This window comes from Oncorhynchus masou, chromosome 13 (genome assembly GCF_036934945.1).
Source record: "Oncorhynchus masou masou isolate Uvic2021 chromosome 13, UVic_Omas_1.1, whole genome shotgun sequence".
NCBI classification, from domain to species: Eukaryota; Metazoa; Chordata; class Actinopteri; order Salmoniformes; family Salmonidae; genus Oncorhynchus; species Oncorhynchus masou.
In genome coordinates, this window is record NC_088224.1 from 24,668,166 (window position 1) to 24,690,389 (window position 22,224).

The 22,224-nt window shown below is 43.2% G+C and overlaps 2 protein-coding genes across 2 annotated transcripts; one reads left to right on the forward strand and one right to left on the reverse strand.

Moving 5' to 3' along the window:
* Positions 1 to 273: 273 nt before the first annotated feature.
* LOC135551982 (digestive cysteine proteinase 2-like) lies at positions 274 to 8,603 on the forward strand. Its single transcript, XM_064983309.1, has 11 exons — positions 274 to 428; positions 1,983 to 2,042; positions 2,211 to 2,303; positions 2,834 to 3,006; positions 3,086 to 3,347; positions 3,444 to 3,639; positions 3,776 to 3,969; positions 4,169 to 4,260; positions 7,275 to 7,436; positions 7,614 to 7,803; positions 8,126 to 8,603. Exons 1-11 carry the CDS (start codon positions 383 to 385, stop codon positions 8,311 to 8,313), a joined length of 1,656 nt encoding a protein of 551 aa, XP_064839381.1. The 5' UTR covers positions 274 to 382; the 3' UTR covers positions 8,314 to 8,603.
* On the reverse strand, positions 8,441 to 20,752 carry si:dkey-166k12.1 (organic cation transporter protein). The gene is made up of 10 exons (XM_064983312.1): positions 19,904 to 20,752; positions 19,571 to 19,674; positions 18,374 to 18,528; positions 17,782 to 17,950; positions 15,788 to 15,902; positions 15,609 to 15,709; positions 14,365 to 14,576; positions 12,739 to 12,847; positions 12,438 to 12,650; positions 8,441 to 12,152 (listed from the first exon to the last, which is right to left on the reverse strand). The coding sequence occupies exons 1-10, from the start codon at positions 20,279 to 20,281 to the stop codon at positions 12,059 to 12,061; spliced, it is 1,650 nt and encodes a 549-aa protein (XP_064839384.1). The 5' UTR covers positions 20,282 to 20,752; the 3' UTR covers positions 8,441 to 12,058.
* Positions 20,753 to 22,224: the final 1,472 nt, after the last annotated feature.

Here is a 22,224-nt window from a genome sequence, read left to right on the forward strand (position 1 = left end):
CAGCCATAGAAGACCAGGGGAATATAATCAAATGCGATAAAAGCTCTGACAGTAAATGCACATGATTATGTCATTTTCTCTCTGACAGACTCTAAAGATGCCGAATAATGCCAAAATATCTGTAGAAATGCACAATAAATACCAAAAATCCTCATATGACCGAAATCACATGACTTGCCCAAATCACCCACCCCTGTCCTATGATTGGAGGGCTTCTATCAGGACTTCCATCTGATTGGCCAACATAGATACTAATCATTAACAGCATGGACTAAATTCAATATATTTTGTATCACTCAAGTCGTTGCGGAACGCAATACGATATGTTTATGTCTTTCTGACTGCTCTCATATACGCGCAGAACAACCTACGAAAAGGAGCCATGAGGGATTGGTACATTGTAACTGTGCTATTGTGGAGCGTAGTAGGTAAGATCTCGGATGTTTTTGTTAAGACAGTTAATTAAAAGTTGATAGATTCTGATCGTTTTGTTTATGTTTTGCGTATTCGATGAGTCCTCTTTACTCAACCAAATGTAGGCCTACTCTACAATTATTTGTAATGTTATTGTATGAACTGAATTGTGTTTTGGATAAAATGCTAATTGGGAACATAACTGTTGCCGCGCCTGTACAGATCTTGTGACACCGGGGCGACCTGACCGCACTGCTAAAACTCCCAGTGAAATATCGACACCGGGGTGACCTGACCGCACTGCTAAAACTCCCAGTGAAATATCGACACCGGGGCGACCTGACCGCACTGCTAAAACTCCCAGTGAAATATCGACACCGGGGCGACCTGACCGCACTGCTAAAACTCCCAGTGAAATATCGACACCGGGGCGACCTGACCGCACTGCTAAAACTCCCAGTGAAATATCGACACCGGGGCGACCTGACCGCACTGCTAAAACTCCCAGTGAAATATCGACACCGGGGCGACCTGACCGCACTGCTAAAACTCCCAGTCAAATATCTTGGAATGAACGAGTTCAAATTATAGTAACTTCTGTGACAAGACCCTGCATGTTGCACTGGTAAACAAATGTTGATTCTGATTCACGGGTAGTATACTGCTCTGTTGTAGCTGACTAAACTCTAATCCATGGTGATTGAACCCAGACTGGAGTTTAGTCGGCTTGCCTAAGTAGTCTACTATGTCAAACTGATTTAGGTACAACATCGTGATAAACATGTATTATTTCTTAGAGTCACTGTAAACTGGCATAAAATGAACACTATCTCTAAACTGCATTCGTGTATCCCGAGTGGCGCAGCGGTCTAAGGCACTGCATTCGTGTATCCCGAGTGGCACAGCGGTCTAAGGCACTGCATTCGTGTATCCCGAGTGGCACAGCGGTCTAAGGCACTGCATTCGTGTATCCCAAGTGTCGCAGCGGTCTAAGGCACTGCATCTCGGTGCAAGAGGCGTCACTACAATCTCTTTTTCGATTCCAGGCTTTTATCACATCCGGCCGTGATTGGGAGTTGCATAGGGCGGCGGCATTGCATTGGCCGGGGTAGGCGGTCATTGTAAATAGGAATTTGTAATTAATTAACGGACTTTCCTAGTTAAATAAAAGTGTGTGTGTGTCATCTGTGGGCCTCGACTGTTGACTCGTGTTGCTTCTGACTAGAGTAGGTAAAACGCTTATTTTTCAACAATAGTGAGTGAGAAAAGCTCATGTCTGTCTGCCCAGTCTGATAAGTCCTCAAAGGTCATCCAGCCAACCACACCACCAGTGTGAGACTTTGGCACGTGGCGGTCGCAAACCTGGTTTCTACTGTTATCATATGAGTTGTTTACTTTGTGTGCTTGTTGCAGGACTAAACTCCACTCCACATCTGTAACCCACTTTCTTCTCTTAGGTCACAGCGGAGGGGTAATGTTAGCAGTAATAGTATGAGAAGGGTTAAGGGTAGACTCTGGAATATGACCTCTTCATACACCTCTGGCATTGACATTCTCTTTCTCCACAGCCACAGAGGGAAATGCTCTCCCTTCAGTCCCAGACTTTGGGAAGGCATACCATGTCAAAGGTGAGTGAGCCCTATTGTTATTGAACTGAGGAGTGGTCACTTAATGTGTGGTAATAATATGTATCCTGTACTTTTGCATGACTTGTCAGTAACTACAAGATTATACCATTTAACAGACACTTATCCAGAGTGACTTACTGTTAGTTAGTTTATTAATTTGTGTATCAGGTGTGATCTCACTGCCCTATGCTGAGATAAAGGAACCATTTGAGGCCTGGTTCGACCTGAAGGGGAGGACCAGCCGTATCGACTATTACCACGGTAACTATTTACACACTAGCTGTACAATAGTCAAGCAATATGGCGCCGTGTTCTCTCAGGCAAGCTGGAATATCCACCATATTGCTTATGTCAATAAAATCCTAGCAGATTTTTAGAAGTTGTTCTTGGGTGGACAGGGCCTGTGGGGTTTTTTTGGTCTGAAATGACATCCTTTTGAGGAGTCCCCTGTGATGCAGCTTTGATCAGAAGTAGTGCATGTTGGCAGCAGGGTTGTAGTGGATGTCATTTGAGATGCACCGTCAGTGAATCACGTGTGGAACTGAGAGTCCTTTCTACTGAGTCAAGGTCAGTAGACTGAAACCTCAGCACTTCTAGACAGTGAAACTTGTCAACTAAGCAGTGAACTTCAGCTTCTTTTAAATCACGTTATAAAATCCTGGAGATGAGAGGGCCACTAAGACCAGGGATCTCTAACTCTATTCTAGGTTGTGTAGACTTTTGTTAGTTCAGCACTAACACGCAGTCAACTTCAGTTCTTATTTTCTGTGTGTTGTCATGGTGACCTGCAGGCCAGGTGTCGACGTACCAGATGGGGATGGAGCTTCCTTGGGGATCATCCTATAAGATCACTCCTGAGACCACAGAGGTGGAGCTGAACATTATGAAGTGTTTCCAGGTCAATGGCACAGAAGAAGAGCCATTCACACCTCAAGGATCCCTACCTGACCTCCAGGGGTTCATGGTGTGTGTGGTAGTTGAGTTTTTCAATTAATACAGGTAGTTTTGAAAAGTCATTTGTAATAAGTGGTCTTTGTGTGTAGTTCCTCAGGATGGAGTACTATGGAGGTGTGCTCTGTGAGGTCTGGCAGAATGTGACAGTAGTCGGACACAAGAAGAATACCTACACACTCTGGGTGACACGCCCTGAAGGAGGGGTTATGGGAGGAGCTGACCTGACCACGCCCCTATACTACGAGATGATGGGCTACAACACCCTGCTGGGGTCCCATTATGATAAATATCTGGTCGACTACAAGGAGTTCAGCTCAAAGTTTGACCCCAAAGTCTTTGCCCTGCCTGATGGTTCGCATGTTCACACACAGCTCTCAAGCCATGTGACAATTTAACAAACCATCTTAATCACTTTCTTGTCCTTGTCGGTCACATCTCTCTCTTCAGGGATGAGCTGTGGTTCATTTCCTGGTCCGGGGGTGGAGCACCACCTGCTGGCCAATCCGATGAAAGATCTGATTCACACTTCCTCGTTAGGCCATGCCCAGCGGTTGTTCGGCCACTTCAAGGAGCAGTTTGGGCGTCGTTATGGTGACGAGAGAGAGCATGAGAAGAGAGAGCATGCATTCGTTCATAACCTCCGGTGAGGGTGCTGAGGAAAGCGGGAGAGGGCAAGAGAAATAAATGAATGATTAAGTTTTAGGTGAATAAAATTTGGTTACAAATTCTGTTTTCCTCTATTCCCCTCTCGCTCTTCCCTCCATCATTCCCTCTACCAGGTATGTCCACTCTATGAACCGTGCTGGCCTGTCGTTCTCCCTGGCGGTCAACTCTCTGTCTGACCTCTCCATGTCGGAGCTGTCTGCTATGAGGGGCAGAAATGGAAGGAAGAGGCCCAACAACGGCTTGCCGTTCCTCATGCACCTATACACTGGAGTACAGGTCCCTGATCAGCTGGACTGGAGGCTCTATGGTGTGTGGAGCAGAGAAGGCTGGTGGAAGGAGCTATAGGAGGACGAGTTCATTGTAATTGCTGGAATTAACTGAATGGAGTCAAACGTGGTTTCCATATGTTTGTTTGATACCGCTCCATTTATTCTGTTCCAGAGACTTCTCAGCCCGTTCTCCTATAGTTCCACCCATCAGCTTCCTTGTGTGTGTGTATTTTGTAGGTGCTGTGACTCCGGTGAAGGACCAGGCCATCTGTGGTTCATGTTGGAGCTTTGCCACCACTGGAGCAGTAGAGGGCGCTCTCTTCCTGAAAGTAATATCACAGTGATTTTTAGAATAACTTCAGTTGGAGTGGTGTTATAGCTGTTTATTTGGATCCCCATTAGCTTTTGCAGCAACTATTCTAACTGGGGTCCACAAACACACTGATAGACGGACAGTCACATAAATGTAAAATACAACAGTGTCTGCCAGGGTTTCTGTTTGGGAAAAGGTGGACCATGTTAATGCGTCTTAACAGAACATGCAACTCATTTAATGACGCAGCCAATAAAATGTCATTTTCAAATGTTTGCCAAAATGCAATTCTGAACATGGCACCTGGAAAACCCCTATTCTGAACAGGGCATGTGATAGCAGATTGAATGGGGGGGGGGGGGATTATAAAAATGCAATAACTAGGATGGGTTGCTAATATGACTAGGATTTTGGCTTCTGGACAATGAAATAGAGTTGACATGAGAACCAGGAGAGAAATGTCATAGCGGTGGGTCCAACACGGAATTAAATGAAAAAGCATGTGCCCAAATTATATAATTACTCCCGCCTGTACAGCAATAAAATACTTCACCAGAAAGCATGACTTAGCATCAGAGGAATCAACGATTATTAGATTCTTTAAGAAAATTGCTGTGGATTGTTTCAAATCACAAGCTCGTAGGCCTATGCCTATTGGAAGTCCGCAATTTGGGTAGCACCCGTGGCAATGGGCCAAGCTGGTTGAGTTGCGGGTGTCAGTGAAAAACATCTCATGTGTGACGATAATGTCTTCAGTATAATTATAAATGTTGTGACAAGAAGGGGAGGGATGTGTGGCGTAGATATAGACCAGTCTCTCCAGAATGGCTCAGCTGTGTCCTGCCAAGTCTTGCTCATTGTTTTTGTAATGGGGATTGTCACCAGTAGTAACTGTACTGTTAATCCTTGTCATTTGGTTAGATTAATTAGTCATTTACAATGTTCTTTGCAGAGTTCAGAACTTGCTACACTGGTGAGAAACAAGTTTAGGTTTTGTTTCATTGAGCCCTTCAAACAAAAAGACTGTCTTGTTCCCCTCTCCTGATAATGTTGAGGGAGCGTGCGTGCGCCTGAGCACACAGAAGTACCTGGCCTTAAGATTCTATGATTAAGCACATGACAATGATTTTGAGAAATGAAAAACATTATTGAAAAGAAAGTTCCATGAGAAATGCACATATGAAAATCATACCTGGCACACAGAATAGTAGGCTAAATTGTAAGCTTCCTCAAACATTTAAAAAATAACATAATTGCCTCCATGTTGCCATGGTCAGATTCTGCCTAAAGGCTACTTTGACGCAATGTAAGACGAACATTCAGGTGTCAAACAATTAAGTATGTTTTCAAAATGCAGCTCCAGCTCACGCTGTAAAGTGGTGATTGACTCACTGATAGTAGTTGCCTGACTTGATGGTGAATGGGAGATGTGCTTCAATTACCAGTTGAGATACAAATAGCTTTTTTAATAAAAAAATAAAAATAATCATGCACCATAACTGTTTAACACATTATTGCATTTAAAAAATGTTGAGCAATGAATGGGCTCATAAAAGCACAAGTCTTACTCCTGCAGAGAAGCTGCAGGAGAAATCTCACTGCAACTAGGCTCTGTATGCTGTGCACTTGTGATAGATGTTTGATAAGTCAAATGCACACAGGCCAATTTTAATTCCAGTTAATTAGAAAACCCTATTTGTGTACCATGAAATGTTGACTTTTTTTTTTTTAAAGGGAATTTTGCTGTTTGCTTGAGTAATTTGCTATGAATCCTGTGCGTCGCTGTGAATGTTTCGGACTTTGGTTATGGGTGTCTGAGCTGAATGTTATTTGCTTGTGCAGACAATCTGGAATTTTCATCACAGTAATATAACGCATAACTAGAAGCGGCGCATTTCATGTCTCGTCAACCTCAACCAGGAGAGACTATCGTGCATGTTAGTGCTGTAAAGGGCAAGGCATGCAGCTCTGTTCTGAGCCAGCTGTAGCTTTGCTAGGTCTTCCTTTGCTGCACTTGACCATATTGCTGTCCGGTAATATGGTTAAGTTGATCTGTGTTCCACATGTTTTTCTAACACCCCTCCATCTTCAGAACAGGTGAAGTAAAGCAAGTTAGTTTTTCAATAACGTCTTAGGCTGCACTGAAAGGTTATAATTTACCCAACTTAATGAATGATTGAAATTAATTTGATTTTCTACCCATAATATCAACAGTCAGCTCTGTAGCTCATCCCTAAGGAGGATGATAATTAATATTGTCCTTTTATTCAGACTGTAAAATGGATGAAAATGTCATCTTGTTGTTCACAATTAGCTGTAGCTTGTGAACACTTTTTCCTCACGCATTTGATGATTGTGGTTGAGGTGTTTTAAGATCTCTAGCTGTAATATACTTGCATGTATCACTGCCATCTCTGGTCTCTCTGCACCCCATAATCCATATCCACAGGTATTCCTTCCTCACTGGTGTTGCCTAGCAACTCTAGAAATGTTCAAGACCGGTTTCTTATGGGCTGTCGCGCTGAGTATTCACCATTCCCTTGACCAACACGCACTCATTAGCAGTAGTAGCTGATTGCAGTTCAGGAGATTTTTTTTAATGAGTCACGTGTGGTGGTTCAAGGAGTTTGTTGAACTTACATAGGAGGCAATTTAAGCTGAAGTTGGGACTTATTTGGGAGAGTCGAGGGGATGGTTGTTAGTCTTGTCAGTGGTTCTCCTTTGTACCTCTGCCAGCTCTAAGGAAATGAGCTTGTCCTCTCAGTAGGAAGTGACCGGGAGGCGCTGTGTCCTGCCGCTCTGGCAGGTTCATAAACATACTACTTCCCAGGGGGCCAATCAGATTCCTCCCATCTGACCTCCTAGCAACCCACAGATGCAGCTGTGGAAGTTGCTGTGAAAAAAACAGTAATTGGTCTCCCCCCCCCAACTCTTAATTTCCAGCCTTCTGTTAGCACGTTTATTGCCTCGGAGAAGTAGAATGCTTCTCACCCAGTTATAATTGTCAGTTCTTCTCTTTTCTCCCTGTAGTCAGGGTCCCTCCAGGTCTTGTCCCAGCAGATGTTGGTAGATTGTAGCTGGGGCTTTGGTAATAACGGATGTGATGGAGGAGAGGAGTGGAGGGCCTACGAGTGGATCATGAAACACGGAGGCATCGCCACTACGGAGACCTATGGTTCCTACATGGGCATGGTGAGACACACACACACACACGGAGAGCTAGCTTGTCTAGAGGTAATCCACTGGGCTCTATGCTTTGCTGGCTGCTATTCATGTCTTACACACACTTGTTTATAAACTCTGACAAACAGGACATGTAAATCTTTACAATATACTGTACTTGAACCTAGTGTATGACTCTCCTAACAGAACGGCCTGTGCCACCTCAACACTTCTCAGCTGACAGCTCGTGTCCAGAGCTACACCAATGTGACGTCAGGTGATGCCGAGGCGCTGAAGGTGGCGTTGTTTAAACACGGCCCAGTGGCCGTCAGTATTGACGCAGGACATAGATCCTTTGTCTTCTACAGCCACGGGGTCTACTATGAACCCAAATGTGGTGAGTTATATACTATAGTGCCCTCAAACTCAACTCTGGACCTCGAAGCCAGTTCCACTGCGGTTTTTCATTGTTCCCCTCTAATCAGGGACTGATTTAGACATGGGACATCATGTGGGTGCAATTAATTATGAGGTAGAACAGAACCAGCAGGCTCCAGACTTCATAGCGTAAGAGTTGAATACACCTGCTATAGGGTAAACATACACAGCTATTCTTCAAATCTGAGGTATTCCCCAGGGCTGTTCTCATTCTCTCGCGATCACTCACGCAATCTCTTTCTTCTCCCTCACGCAATCTCTTTCTTCTCCCTCACGCCTAGGAAACACAACTGACTCCCTGGACCACGCGGTGCTTGCAGTGGGTTATGGTGTCATGAAGGCGGAGCCTTACTGGCTGGTGAAGAACTCCTGGTCAACCTACTGGGGAAACGATGGGTACATACTGATGTCTATGAAGGATAACAACTGTGGTGTTACCACTGATGCTACGTATGTTACGCTGGCATAGAGCGAGGAAGAGACATGAAACGCACAGGAGATACCACTCCTTTTTAAATGATAGGAGGGGGTATTTGAGATTGGAATAATATCAGAAGTGTGTGGTGCATGGGATGAAGTAATGTCGTTTAGGCAAGTAAGATTTTTAGACATGTTTATTGCTGGTCGGCACACGGTGCCTTTCTCCCTTTCATATACACACTTTGTCACACAAACGTGCGCACACACTGAATCATGCTATACGCACACTTGTGCTCTGGAATCGTGGAGTCATCTCAATAAATGTGGAATGTTTTTGTACTTGCTGCTCTGTTTTTGTTCATGCTGACTCAATAGTGTTTTGCTAACTCATGCGACAAATAAGACCTTACTCTTCCCAACAAACTCAGTCGTTCTAAACACATGACGAATACATGTATGCCTTGCTGTTGCTAGCAGTAGCACCACATGTACTATATATATATATATATGTGTGGACACCCCTTCAAATTAGTGGATTCTTCTATTTTAGCCATACCTGTTGCTAACAGGTGTCTAAAATTGAGGAAACAGCCATGCAATCTCCATAGACAAACATTAGCAGAATGGCCTCACTGAAGAGCTCCGTGACTTTCAACATGGCACTGTCATAGGATGCCACCTTTCCAAGAAGTCAGTTTGTCATTGTGACGCTAGAGCTGCCCTGGTCAACTGTAAGTGCTGTTATTGGGAAGTGGAAACATCCTAGGAGCAGCATTGGCTCAGCCGCACACACACGCTCACAGAATGACACTGTCATAGCATGTTTAAACCTCTTAGCCTCGGTTGCAAAAATCAGTTACAAAATGCCTCTGGATGTTCCATTAACGGGAAAGCTTAACGCTACAGCACACTGACATTCTAGATGATTCTGTGCTTCCAACTTTTTGGTAACAGTTTGAAGGCCATTTCCTGTTTCACCATGACAATGCCACTGTGCACAAAGTGAGATCCATGCGGAAGAATTTGACTGGCCTGCACAGAACCCTAACCTCAACCCTTAAACACCTTTGGAATGAATTGGAAAGGCGACTGCAAGCCAGGCCGAATCGCCAAAATCGTTGCTGGACCTCATTCATGATCTTGTGGCTGAATGGAAGCAATGTTCCAACAGCTAGTGGAAAGCCTTCCCAGAAGAGTGGAGGCTGTTATAGCAGCAAAGGGGGGGAAACCAACTCCATATTAATGCCCATGATTTTGGAATGTATGTTCAACAAGCAGGTGTCCACATACTCTTGGTGATGTAGTGTATATAGCTATGGATCAAATCTAACCTTTGTCAATGATGCCCACAGAACAAATAACACACCAGCCAAAAAAAGCTGTAGCAGTAAATGTACTACATTTCAACACATATTACTATCAACCAAAATGCTTGCAAACCTCTGAATTATACCTTGCATAATAGACTATAAGAGCTACATAATGGGTATTGTAAAAAGCTAGTGCATGTGTTCACATTTATGAGCAATATTCTGATGTACTCTCAAGCATTCTTGAGTAATAGTTATCTGGAAAAGACAAGGCATTAAGATTGTAAGTAACAAAACGGCATAGACATATTGCATAGATATACCACATACGATTTAGATATGTAATGACAGATGTACAGTACCATGAAAATAGTTAATTGGTTCTCAAACATGTTTTAGGAGGTTAACGGGTCATCAGTGCGCAATAAAAAGTATAGCCTACTGAACTAAAGGCATTTGTTCAGGGAGTTGATGCAAATCTTCAGGTCTCAGACAAGGTTACTCATCACATGAGCATGTTTCACCAAACAACCTAAAATGTTGTTGGCACGTTTGTGTTTTGGGGTTATTCATTTGTTTTTACCACCCCAGTAATGTTATCAAATTTCTGAAAACCAAAACCAATGTTTGAATGAAGAAGCTAAAAAGTAGTTTTTTATGGATAGGAAAACATGGGCGACTCATTCACTGTAGGATTTATGAATGACCCCCGTATTGTATGTGTGCAAGTGTATATGAGTGTGTGTGTGTGCACATGTTGGTCTGCTACTTGCATGGCATAGTGCTTCTATACAGACCTTCTGTATGGTATGTGGTTTTGAATCTTGTAACGAGTGAGAGGTTGCCTTGGAAGTTTACATACACTTAGGTTGGAGTCATTAAAACTCGTTTTTCAAACACTCCACAAATTTCTTGTTAACAACCTATAGTTTTGGCAAGTCGGTTAGGATCTACTTTGTGCATAATTTTTCCAACAATTGTTTACAGACAGATTATTTCACTTATAAATTTACTGTATCATAATTCCAGTGGGTCAGAAGATTACATACACTAAGTTGACTGTGCCTTTAAACAGCTTGGAAAATTCCAGAAAATGTCATGGCTTTAGAAACTTCTGATAGGCTAATTGACATCATTTGAGTCAATTGGAGGTGTACCTGTGGATGTATTTCAAGGCCTACCTTCAAACACAGTGCTTCTTTGCTTGACATCATGGGAAAATCAAAAGATATCAGTCAAGACCTCAGAAAAAAAATGTAGACCTCCACAAGTCTGATTCATCCTTGGGAGCAAATTCCAAATGCCTGAAGGTACCACGTTCATCTGTACAAATAATAGTATGCAAGTATAAACACCATGGGACCATGCAGCCGTCATACTGCTCAGGAAGGAGACGGGTTCTGTCTCCAAGACATGAATGTACCTTGGTGCGAAAAGTGAAAATCAATCCCAGAACAACAGCAAAAGACCTTGTGAAGATGCTGGAAGAAACAGGTACAAAATTATCTATAACCACAGTAAAATTAGTCCTATATCGACAAAACCTGAAAGGACGCTCAGCAAGGAAGAAGCCACTACTCCAAAACCGCCATAAAAAAGCCAGACTACGGTTTGCAACTGCACATGGAGACAAAGATCGTACATTTAGGAGAAATGTCCTCTGGTCTGATGAAACAAAAATAGAACTGGTGGCCATAAGGACCATTGTTATGTTTGGAGGACAAAGGGGGAGGCTTGCAAGCTGAAGAACACCATCCCAACCGTGAAGCATGGGAGTGGAAGCATCATTTGTGGGGGTGCTAGCTGCAGGAGTGACTGGTGCACTTCACAAAATAGAAGGCATCAAGAGGCAGGAAAATTATGTGAATATATTGAAGCAACATCTCAAGACATCAGTCAGGAAGTTAAAGCTTGGTCGCAAATGGGTCTTCCAAATGGACAATGACCCCAAGCATACTTACAAAGTTGTGGAAAAATGGCTTAAGAACAACAAAGTCAAGGTATTGGAGTGGCCATCACAAAGCCCTGACCTCAATCCTATAGAAAATTTGTGGGCAGAACTGTGTGTGCGAACAAGGAGGCCTACAAACCTGACTCAGTTACACCAGCTCTGTCAGGAGGAATGGGCCAAAATTCACCCAACTTATTGTGGAAGGCTACCCAAAACGTTTGACCCAAGTTAAACAAATTAAAGGTAATGCTACCAAATACTAATTGAGTGTATGTAAACTTCTGACCCACTGAGAATGTGATGAAAGAAATAAAAGCTGAAATAAATAATTCTCTCTACTATTATTCTGACATTTCACATTCTTAAAATAAAGTGGTGATCCTAACTGACTTAAAACAGGGAATATTTACTAGGATTAAATGTCAGGAATTGTGAAAAACTGAGTTTAAATGTATTTGGCTAAGGTGTATGTAAACTTCTGACTTGAACTGTATGTGTGTTTGTGTGTGGATTGCTGGGATGTGTGTGAGTGGTCAAGACTCCGTTGCTAGGCGCTGTAGTTCCTGCCCCTCTGTGCTGCTTGCTGATTGGATAATGTCCTCTCCTTGGCCCTTCTTTGGAGGAAACCTGAAGTAGAAAACAAACTCATAAAACGTTTTAAACAAAAACAGTCAAGAAACACAGGTTATGGTTGGCAATAGGGGTTAGTTTGTGGACTTGATTGTGTGTGCGCGTGTGTGTGTGTCAGGGTTGGGGTCAATTCCAGTTCATTCAGAACCAAATTCCAATTCCACATTTTCCTCATTGAAAAGTTTAAATTTCATTGTACTTCCTGAATTGACTGGAATTGAAATGGAATTGACCCCAACCCTGATGTGTGTTTGTGTGTCTGTCTGTCAGTAGATATAGCACCTAGTATCCCAGTTCTCTGCGTCTTCTACGGTATCCGGTAGTGGTCTGTTGGCAGTCTCTGGCAGTGCCAGGGCGAGAACTGCGCCAAGCAGGGGGGTGCAGCCAAAGATGAGCATGGGCAGAGAGGGGCTTCTGGTATGGAGCATGTTGATAAGGGGGGCTAACACACCCCCTACACGGGCAAACATACTGGACACACCTATTCCTGTCTGCCTGTAGACACACACACACTGGTAATAGAAGTTAGCAATCACACAAATGAATGTGCACACACACACACACACACACACACACTTCTTACCGTAGTACAGTTGGGAAGATCTCAGCAGTATAAACATAGATAACGGCGAAGGAAGCAGTGATACCAAACTTTCCTACCATGGCCAGACCTGTTCTCAGGTTGGGATGGTCTGAGAGAGAGGGAGGGATGGAGAGGGAATGTTTATTAGATGATTTTAGCACAACGCTCCTAACCGCTAGGCTACCTGCCGTGGTGTTTTGTAGACAGACAAGCAGCTGTTTTGTGGACCCAATATGTTACAACCCCCCCCCCCCCCCCCCCACACACACACACACACACACACACACCAGTGGCGGTCAGTGCCGTTTCAGGGAGGACAATTTTTCATGAGCATGGCCATAGTTCTATTACAGTGTATGGGATGACTGTCATTCATATTCCATTCACTCAGTTCAATGTAACATTGATAGGTTTAGGCTACTACATGACACTAGAATTTTCCCTATACTCATCATGAGGTTGTTACAACCTAGCCTATGAATGAAAGTTTACAACATAGGTGCACACAGGTCGAGAGACAAATTTGATGTGACAGACAGTGACACATGGACAGACAGTGAAATTCAATACCACATTGCACACGCTTGCCTGCATCTAGCTGATATTGGGTGTAATCATAAGTCTAACAGTTACAAATGAGAGTTTCTATTGGACAAATTCAGGTATGTTAATCTCCGTTTTTTCAGTTTGCTTCTGTTTCTTTCACCTCTTCCCTTCGCTTGTGGACTTCAATGCACAACACATCAGCTGAAAAAACATTTCCAAGCCAAACCGCTACACACAACCTACATCGTTGTCACCTTATTAGCTAAAGTAACGTCATAGTTCTATTAGCATAGCTAATAGAACTAATGCGTTAGTAAATCCGCTACAATCATGCAGTAACGTTACAGTGTACAGCCAGTAAGCAGTTACATCAGCGGGCCCCAGTGGCAATAAATTAGTAAAAGCAAAAGCTTACCTTGACTTTAGGAGTTTCAGTTGTGTTGGATAGTTATAGTCAGCTAGCTAACATAGCATCTCTCTGTTTGAGCAGTGTGTTTCGGTAGGCTAAACTTGCTCACTGCATTTACTAGCTAAATAAGTGAAACTGAAAAAAATGATAATCTCTCTTTCTCGTGCTTCTCCTTCATTTAGGAATAAATGTTCAACTATTTTCTTTCTCTCGCTTCGAGTCAACTACTCACCACATTTTATGCACTGCAGTGCTAGCTAGCTGTAGCTTAAGCTTTCAATACTAGATTAATTCTCTGATCCTTTGATTGGATGATATGTTGGAGGAAGGGGGTGAGAACCATGAGCCTCTTAGGTTTTTGTATTGAAATCATTGTACTCAGAGGAGGATGGAAGCTAGCTGTCCTCCGGCTACACCATGGTGCTACCCCACAGAGTGCTGTTGAGGCTACAGTAGACCTTCTTTGCAAAATAGTGTGTTTTAATCTATTATTTGGTGACGTGATTATATTTAGTATAGTTTTATCTAAAAAGGATAACCTTCCTCCTATGAGGAGTCTCCACTGACACACACACACACACACACACACACACACACACACACACACACACACACACACACACACACACACACACACACACACACACACACACACACACACACACACACACCTGTAGGTACAGTTAGAGTGAGCAGACAGGCCACGCCCCCCAGGGCCAGAAAGATACTCTGGGATAGGCGTCTGCTCCAAGGGAGGAACAGGAGAACCAATGACCTGGCAGGGATCTCCACCAATCCAAAGATGAACTGAGTCAGGTAGAGGTCTGAGCCCAGTTTAGATACACCTAGAGACAGTCCATAATATACCAATACATTCACAAACCTAGAGAGAGAAAGAGCAGGGTTAGACACACACATACACACAGTCTTGTATTACTAATCTCCTGGGGACACACAATTCAGTCCCATTCAAAATCCAATTTTCCCTAACCATAAACCTAACCCTAACCTATACCCTTATTCAAACCCTAACACGTAACCCAAACTGGCTGCGCACGTGCGCCATCGTGCATAACTGTATTTTGTCCCCCCACACCAAACACAGGTTAAAATATCAAAACAAACTCTGAACCAATTACATTCATTTGGGGACAGGTTGAAAAGCATTAAACCTTTATGGCAATTTAGCTAGTTAGCTTGCACTTGCTATCTAATTTGTCCTATTTAGCTAGCTTGCTGTTGCTAGCTAATTTGTCCTGGGATATAAACATTGAGTTATTTTACCTGAAATGCACAAGGTCCTCTACTCCGACAATTAATCCACACATAAAACGGTCAAACGAATTGTTTCTAGTCATCTCTCCCCCTTCTAGGCTTTTTCTTCTCTTGACTTTATATTGCGATTGGCAACTTTCATAAATTAGGTGCATTACCACCACCGACCTCGTTCGTCTTTCAGTCACCCACGTGGGTATAACCAATGAGGAGATGGCACGTGGGTATCTGCGTCTATAAACCAATGAGGAGATGGGAGAGGCAGGACTTGCAGCTCGATCTGCGTCAGAAATAGAACTGACTTCTATTTTAGCCCTTGCAACGCAGACGCTCGTTGGCACACACGAGCAGTGTGGGTGCAATAATTGAATAATATAGATTTCTAAATTTATTTTGCGACGCGAGCTGTGTAGTCAGCCTGTAACCTGAAAAACTAACCCTAGCTCCTAAACCTAAACCTAATTATAACCCTAACACTAATTCTAACCTTAACCAGAAACCCCCTAGAAATAGCATTTGACCTTGTGGGGACTAACAAAATGTCCCCAGTTTCAAATTTTTGTTTGTTTACTATTCTTGTGTGAACTTCTGGTCCCCACATGTATAGTTAAACACGTACATACACACACTTCTTAGTTACCAGACATAGAAAAGGATAAGAGCTCTTTTCCTCATCTGGGGTGTTCTAACAAGATCTGCAGCTGAGTGACTCCTTCTACCTTCCATGTCACACCAGTCAACCTAAACATACACACACATAAAATATTTTATTTGCATGCTCAAATACTGTGAAAAACATAAGATGTGTCTGTGTGGTACCTGTATAGTAGGTGGTAATACACGTCCGTTGACTGTAGCAGCTTTGCGTAGTAGAACGATGGCCTCCTCTCTCCTGTCATTGGCTAGCAACCACCTAGCTGACTGAGGAAGCACCCTGAGGGTAGAGAGAGAGTATATAATCTCATATTGTATACAAAATGATTGACGCATTTGTCTCACCCATTTTTTATTCTATTGCACACCTACAGTGCCTTCGGAAAGTATTCAGACCCCTTGACTTTCTGACTTATTCTAAAATGTTTGTTCTTCACACAATACCCCATAATGACAAAGCAAAAATAGGTTTTTATTTTAAAAAACAGAAGCGATTACAGCAGAGTTTTCTTGGGTATTACGCTACAAGCTTGGCACACCTGTATTTGGGTAATTTCTCCCATTCTTCTCTGCAGATCCTCTCAAACTCTTGTCAGATTAGATGGGGAGCATCGCTGCACAGCTATTTTCAGGTCTCTCCAGAGATGTTCGATTGGTTTCAAGTCCGGGCTCTGGCTGGGTCACTCAAGGACATTCAGAGACTTGTCCCGAAGCCATTCCTGCATTGTCTTGGCTGTGTGCTTAGGGTCGTTGTCCTATTGGAAGGTGAACCTTTGCCCATGTCTGAGGTCCCCAGTGCTCTGGAGCAGGTTTTCATCAAGTGTCTCTCTGTTCTTTGCTCTGTTCATCTTTGCACTCGATCCTGACTAGTCTCCCAGTCCCTGCCACTGAAAAACATCCCCACGGCATAATGCTATAGAGATGATGCCAGGTTTCCGCCATACATGACGCTTGGCATTCAGGCCAAAGAGTTCAATCTTGGTTTCATCAGACCAGAGAATCTTGTTGCCTTGTCACCTTCTGTGAATCTTTAGTTGCCTTTTGGGAAACTCCAAGAGGGGTGTCGTGCCTTTTACTGATGAGTGGCTTCCGTCTGCCCACTCTATCATAAAGGCTTGATTGATGTAGTGCTGCAAAGATGGTTGTCCTTCTGGAAGGTTCTCCCATCTCCAAAGAGGAACTCTAGAGCTCTGTCAGAGTGACCATCAGGTTCTTGGTTACCTCCCTGACCAAGGCCGTTCTCCCCAGATTGCTCAGTTTGGCTGGACAGCCAGCTCTAGGAAGAGGTTTGGTGGTTCCAACAATCTTCCATTTAAGAATGATGGGGGCCACTGTGTTCTTTGGGGACCTTCAATGCTGCAGAAATGTTTTGGTACCCTTCCCCAGATCTGTGCCTCGACACAATCCTGTCTCCGAGCTCTACGGACAATTCCTTTGACGTCATGGCTTGGTTTTTGCTCTGACATGCATGGTCAAACTGTGGGACCTTATAGAGACAGGTGTGTGCCTTTCCAAATCATGTCCAATCAATTGAATTTACAACAGGTGGAATTTACAACAGGTCCAATCAAGTTGTAGAAACATCTCAAGGATGATCAATGGAAACAGGATGCAGCTGAGCTCAATTTCGACTCTCATAGCAAAGGTGCTGAATTCTTATGTAAATAAGGTATTTCTGTTTTTATTTCGAGAAACCTGTTTTTTCTTTGTCAATATGTCGTATTGTGTGTAGATTGCTGAGGATTTTTTTATTTAATCAATTTTAGAACAAGCCTGTAAAGTAACAAAATGTCGAAAAGTCAAGGGGTCTGAATACTTTTCGAAGGCACTGTATATTTACATGGATACAAGACAAAATGTATTTACGTTTTTCCATCATGTCTACTGTGTAATATTTATTGTGAGGTTAAAGTATTATATGTATTCAAGTGACCAGATGTTCATGCATCTAGAGGTCTTTTAGGTGTGTTTCACAGTGGTGTATAATGACCTGACGAAGATCCAACTCGGAACCAAACCTCTTTATTGTGCGTCTGATTAAATCACCATGGGAAAATACCAGAGTTGCGGACATTACTTTTTTCTTCTGGGAGAGAGAAAGAGACATGAATAGTGAAGAGCAACCGGCCAAGCATTAGTGTGTGTGTGTGTGTTTTCACCATATATAGAAGATGAACAGAAAGCCAGGAACAGATATAGCCAGCTGTAGTTTTCTCCAGTCTCGTATGAGGTAGGCTAGTCCAGCTATTAGCATGTAGCCCAGGCCAAAGAAGTAGTCAGTGAAGACACCAGCTAACATACGACGTTGGGCACACGTCCACTCTGTACCTGTGGAGAGAATGAGGGATGGAAGGAGAGGGGGAGAAGAGGGTGGAAGGAGAGGGGGAGAAGAGGGTGGAAGGAGAGGGGGAGAAGAGGGTGGAAGGAAAGCAGAGGAGAAAGGAAGGAGAGGTATAATAAGGGTTAGGTTAAGGGGAAGGGGAGATTAAGGTTTGAGTGGATCGGGTGGTGTGGAACTAAGGGGTTTAGGTTTCTGAGAATAGAGCTAGGGGTCAGGGGTTAGGAATAATGTGTGTTCTGGGGTTGGAAAGAAGGAATATAGGTGATGTCATTGTGGTACTGTTTAAATTCTAATAATGGATTGAATGTTTGGCAGAATGGTCTCATGTAAATTACAGTCCTGTGTAAATAGCAGTCACATAGATTACAGTTCACATTTTTGGGGGGGTATACATGTGTGTGTGTGTGTACCCAGTACAAAGGCGTTGATGATGACTCCAGAGATAGTAGTCCCCAGAATAAATCGCAGCAGGACATACACAGGGAAGTTTGGAGCGAAAGCCCCAGCCACTCCAAACACTGTCTGCAGTGCTAGGGAGAGGAGCAGGGCATTCCTCCTGCCAATCCTACAGAGAGAGGGAGAGGGTGACAGAGAGGGAGAGAGGGAAGGGAGGGAGACTGAGTATTTATAAAAATGTATGACATTGAAGTTATAAATCCAGTATTGTACCTGTTGACCATAGGTTAGGTTTTAGGTAGGGGTCAGAGCCACTGACATTTCCTAGGTGGCTAAGGTCCGGATGGATATTGTCATTTATCGGCATAGTAACAAACCCCCACCTCGCGACCCCAAACTGTTCATACCCCTCTTTTTGGTTGAGAGAACATTTTGCAGTTTTAAAGATAAATTCCTGCAATTATACACATTTTGCCATGGGGCATGGAGGCCCCCATGGGCACATAATCTGGCCATGGTAACTACAAGATTTAGATAGCTGCTTAGTTAGCCTAACTTACCTACCTAGCTAACATCCTACCTAGCTAACATGGGCTGGTACTTAATAAACTGTAAATTCCTGACAGGTTATAAATATCTCTCTCTAAGGTCTGTTAGTGAATGACATAACAAGAGGAAAACTGCCCATACATGACCAAATGTTGAATTTGCACCTTGTGCATTTTACTATTACAACTCATAACAGCATTAAATTGAAAGTCCGACTTAGTTCCTTTAAGTCAGGACCTGTGGTCCTTTTGACCCCGTTCCGGGAGTATGGCTGGTTTAGGGTCTGGTGGTAGGGGTCAAGGTTTATTAAAGATTCTACAGATGTAGGATCTTAATCTGATCACCCTGTTGCCAGAGAACATTCCTGCAATGAAGAAAGACTTGTAGTGCATTTGATGTTTAAAAATGATTCTAACGTTTGTATTTTTCACAAAAAATTTATCAACCCCTACAAAAATGTAAATGAATTATAATCCACATAATAATTCAAATTCCTGTTGCTGTAGGATTTTTTCCCCCTGCTGTAGTAAACTGTCTCAAATTAAGAAGCTACATCTATACCTGTCTGTCATAGCTTCAAAGACGACAGATTCCTCTAGCAAACGCAACATGTAGAGAGGGTCAGAGGTTAAAGGTTTGGGGCCAAGGGTTATGTTATGTACCTGTCTGCCATAGCTCCAAAGATGACTGCTCCCACCAGCAGACCCAACATGTAGACAGAAGACCCCAGACTGTTGAGCCATGCCTTGTCACACACCAAGTCCCACTGTAGGAGAGAGAGAGTGTGTGAGTGTGGTGAGACAGGGAACAACAGGTCTGATGAGAGAACTGTCCATAACATCTTCCCCTAGCACAGCTGAGGTTCCATCTAGTCTCCATCCATGGTACCGTTGACCATGGCACTGTAGTAGGGAAGTGAACAGATGAAACTAACATTTTCCTAGTAACCCCATTTAATTTGAACACAATATAAGGGAAAGGCATTATTTACCTACCTCAGTGATGGTAGTGCTTTGATAAATCTCCTGGCTGTACACCCATCCGTGCTCGCAAGGCGAGCGCGCAGTCCCGTTCTCTGTTAGAATGTCCACGAGGACGCAGGAGTCGTCCACCTGTGGATCCACCGGGATTCTGAGGTTCAGCTTTGCAGTAACAGTAACGGCTGAAGTCAAAGCCAGGCTACCATTATGAACGTTATTACCGGGGCCTGAGCTCGGGCTGTCCCGGCAGCGATGTCCTGGTGTAGCCCCGGTAAAGATGCTGGCCATCATATGAAAACCCAGTAGTATCTGAGGCAGACAGATCCACACATACAAAATCTTCTGGTACTTTCCAAACCCTCCTACAGCTGTTAGAATCTGATCGAAATTCATTTTCAATCAATTCAATGCTCATTTGAAGAAGGGATTATTTAAATCTCAATGAGACATTAGGCCTATTGCTGCTATTCGACCAAGTCTCGTTTGCAAAATATATTTTTATCTGAGACTAAGGTGATCTGAATAGATACAAATTTAAAAATGGAATATATTTGGGTCCAAGTATCTCCTATTGTATCCTAGGCTATAGGTTGGAAAAAAATAAACCGAATCACTAAAGCCAGCAAAAGGCTGTAAATCATATGTCTCCTAGAGAGAAAACCAGACAAAAACACATCACCATGTGCCACGGTGTGACAGTGGACAGACAGGTGCGTGTGTCCGTTGTCCGCTCTCGTCAGTGAGGGGCATAGTTTTGTTCTTCTCACATGTCCTGGCTGAGCCCCTTTCAAAATCCCTCTTATCTAACAATCCACTCCACCTCCTCCTCCTCTGTCGAAAATCAGTTGCAGTAGACTATCTTCCCTTTCGTTACAATGCATGTGGTAGACAACTATACATAATAGTTTCTCACATCCAAGTGTGCACAGTTGTGTATTACAATCAAAGCCTTCTCTCAGAAAATCGTCAATAAAATAAATCGTCAGAATCGCGCTTCGGGCAGAGTCCCTCTGAACAAGCTCTTCCGAAACCCAGAACCGCACAACAATCTTCTGTATTGACATGCACCTCAAATCATAAGTCAACTGGAAATCTGATAAACAGTCAACCAAACGCACAAATTACGCAGAACATTGTCCAACAAAATAATATGCATCAGTGAAAGCCAGTGTCCAGTGCGCGTCCCCGAGGGTGGATGTTATAAACACCGTGTTTTTGTGGAGGTGGGGGTTGGTGTTGTTGCTACAAAACTGTTGAACCAAGGGAAACCGCGCGAGCGGAACAATAGCAGAGCGCGGAGAGACATGAACGCGCACTTTATAGATAGGTAGTCCCTGAACAATGACCGCTGGAGCATGATTTATTTATCATCATCCGAGTGGTTTGTTTGTGTTTGGATGTAGTCTAGTCTGTCTTCTTTAATTTCACTTAATTTACTATTTGTTAGGAAATAAATATCCTAACAATCGAGAGTATAGGCCGAGGCCTAATAGGCTGCGTTTAGACAGGCAGCCCAATCCTGCTATTTTAAAAAAAACTATTTGGTCTTTTGAACGATCAGATCAGCTTGAAAAAGATCAGATGTGAAAATATCTTATGTAATTGGTCAAAATATAAATTAGTGACATAAAGATAAGAATTGGGTTGCCTGTCTAAACGCAGCCCTAGATGCTGCACCTGTGACCGTCCACTGTTTGGTGGTGCTAAATTTAGTGGTGAACTTCGTAATTCTGATTCTGCCTCTTTCCGCTTCAGTTGTGCTGAATCGCTGTTATTATTAGCTTCTTTGTTTAGGCTACTTTACATTAGAACTTTGTAAGTCGCTCTGGATAAGAGCGTCTGCTAAATGACTTAAATGTAAATGTAATGTAACTATCGGGCCTTTCACTCTGGTGCCAAAGTCCGCACACTGCAATCATGATGGACGTTGGTGTCACATTCAGGAAAACCTCTCCTCTGTGAAAGCCTCGACAGTGGCGCTATACTGACGCTCTGTGTTCACATGTGGGACTGCAGGACTCTCCTTTCTCTTCAGACGGGGACTTGATCCTCAAATCAAATTTATTTGTCACATACACATGGTTAGCAGATGCTAATGCGAGTGTAGCGAAATGCTTGTGCTTCTATTTCCGACAATGCAGTAATAACCAACAAGTAATTTAACTAACAATTCCTAAACTACTGTCTTATACACAGTGTAAGGGGATAAAGAATATGTACATAAGGATATGTGAATGAGTGATGGTACAGAGCAGCATAGGCAAGATACAGTAGATGGTATCGAGTACAGTATATACATATGAGATGAGTATGTAAACAAAGTGGCATAGTTAAAG

Coding starts and splice junctions, on each gene's coding strand:
- LOC135551982 (XM_064983309.1), top strand. CDS start 383: ATGAGGGATTGGTACATTGTAACTGTGCTATTGTGGAGCGTAGTAG. Junction 429..1,982: donor GCTATTGTGGAGCGTAGTAG/GTAAGATCTCGG, acceptor CTTTCTCCACAG/CCACAGAGGGAAATGCTCTC. Junction 2,304..2,833: donor CCGTATCGACTATTACCACG/GTAACTATTTAC, acceptor GGTGACCTGCAG/GCCAGGTGTCGACGTACCAG.
- si:dkey-166k12.1 (XM_064983312.1), bottom strand. CDS start 20,281: ATGAATTTCGATCAGATTCTAACAGCTGTAGGAGGGTTTGGAAAGTAC. Junction 18,529..19,570: donor TTTGGAGCTATGGCAGACAG/GTACATAACATA, acceptor CTCTCTCTGTAG/GATTGGCAGGAGGAATGCCC. Junction 17,951..18,373: donor CATCAACGCCTTTGTACTGG/GTACACACACAC, acceptor TTCTCTCCACAG/GTACAGAGTGGACGTGTGCC.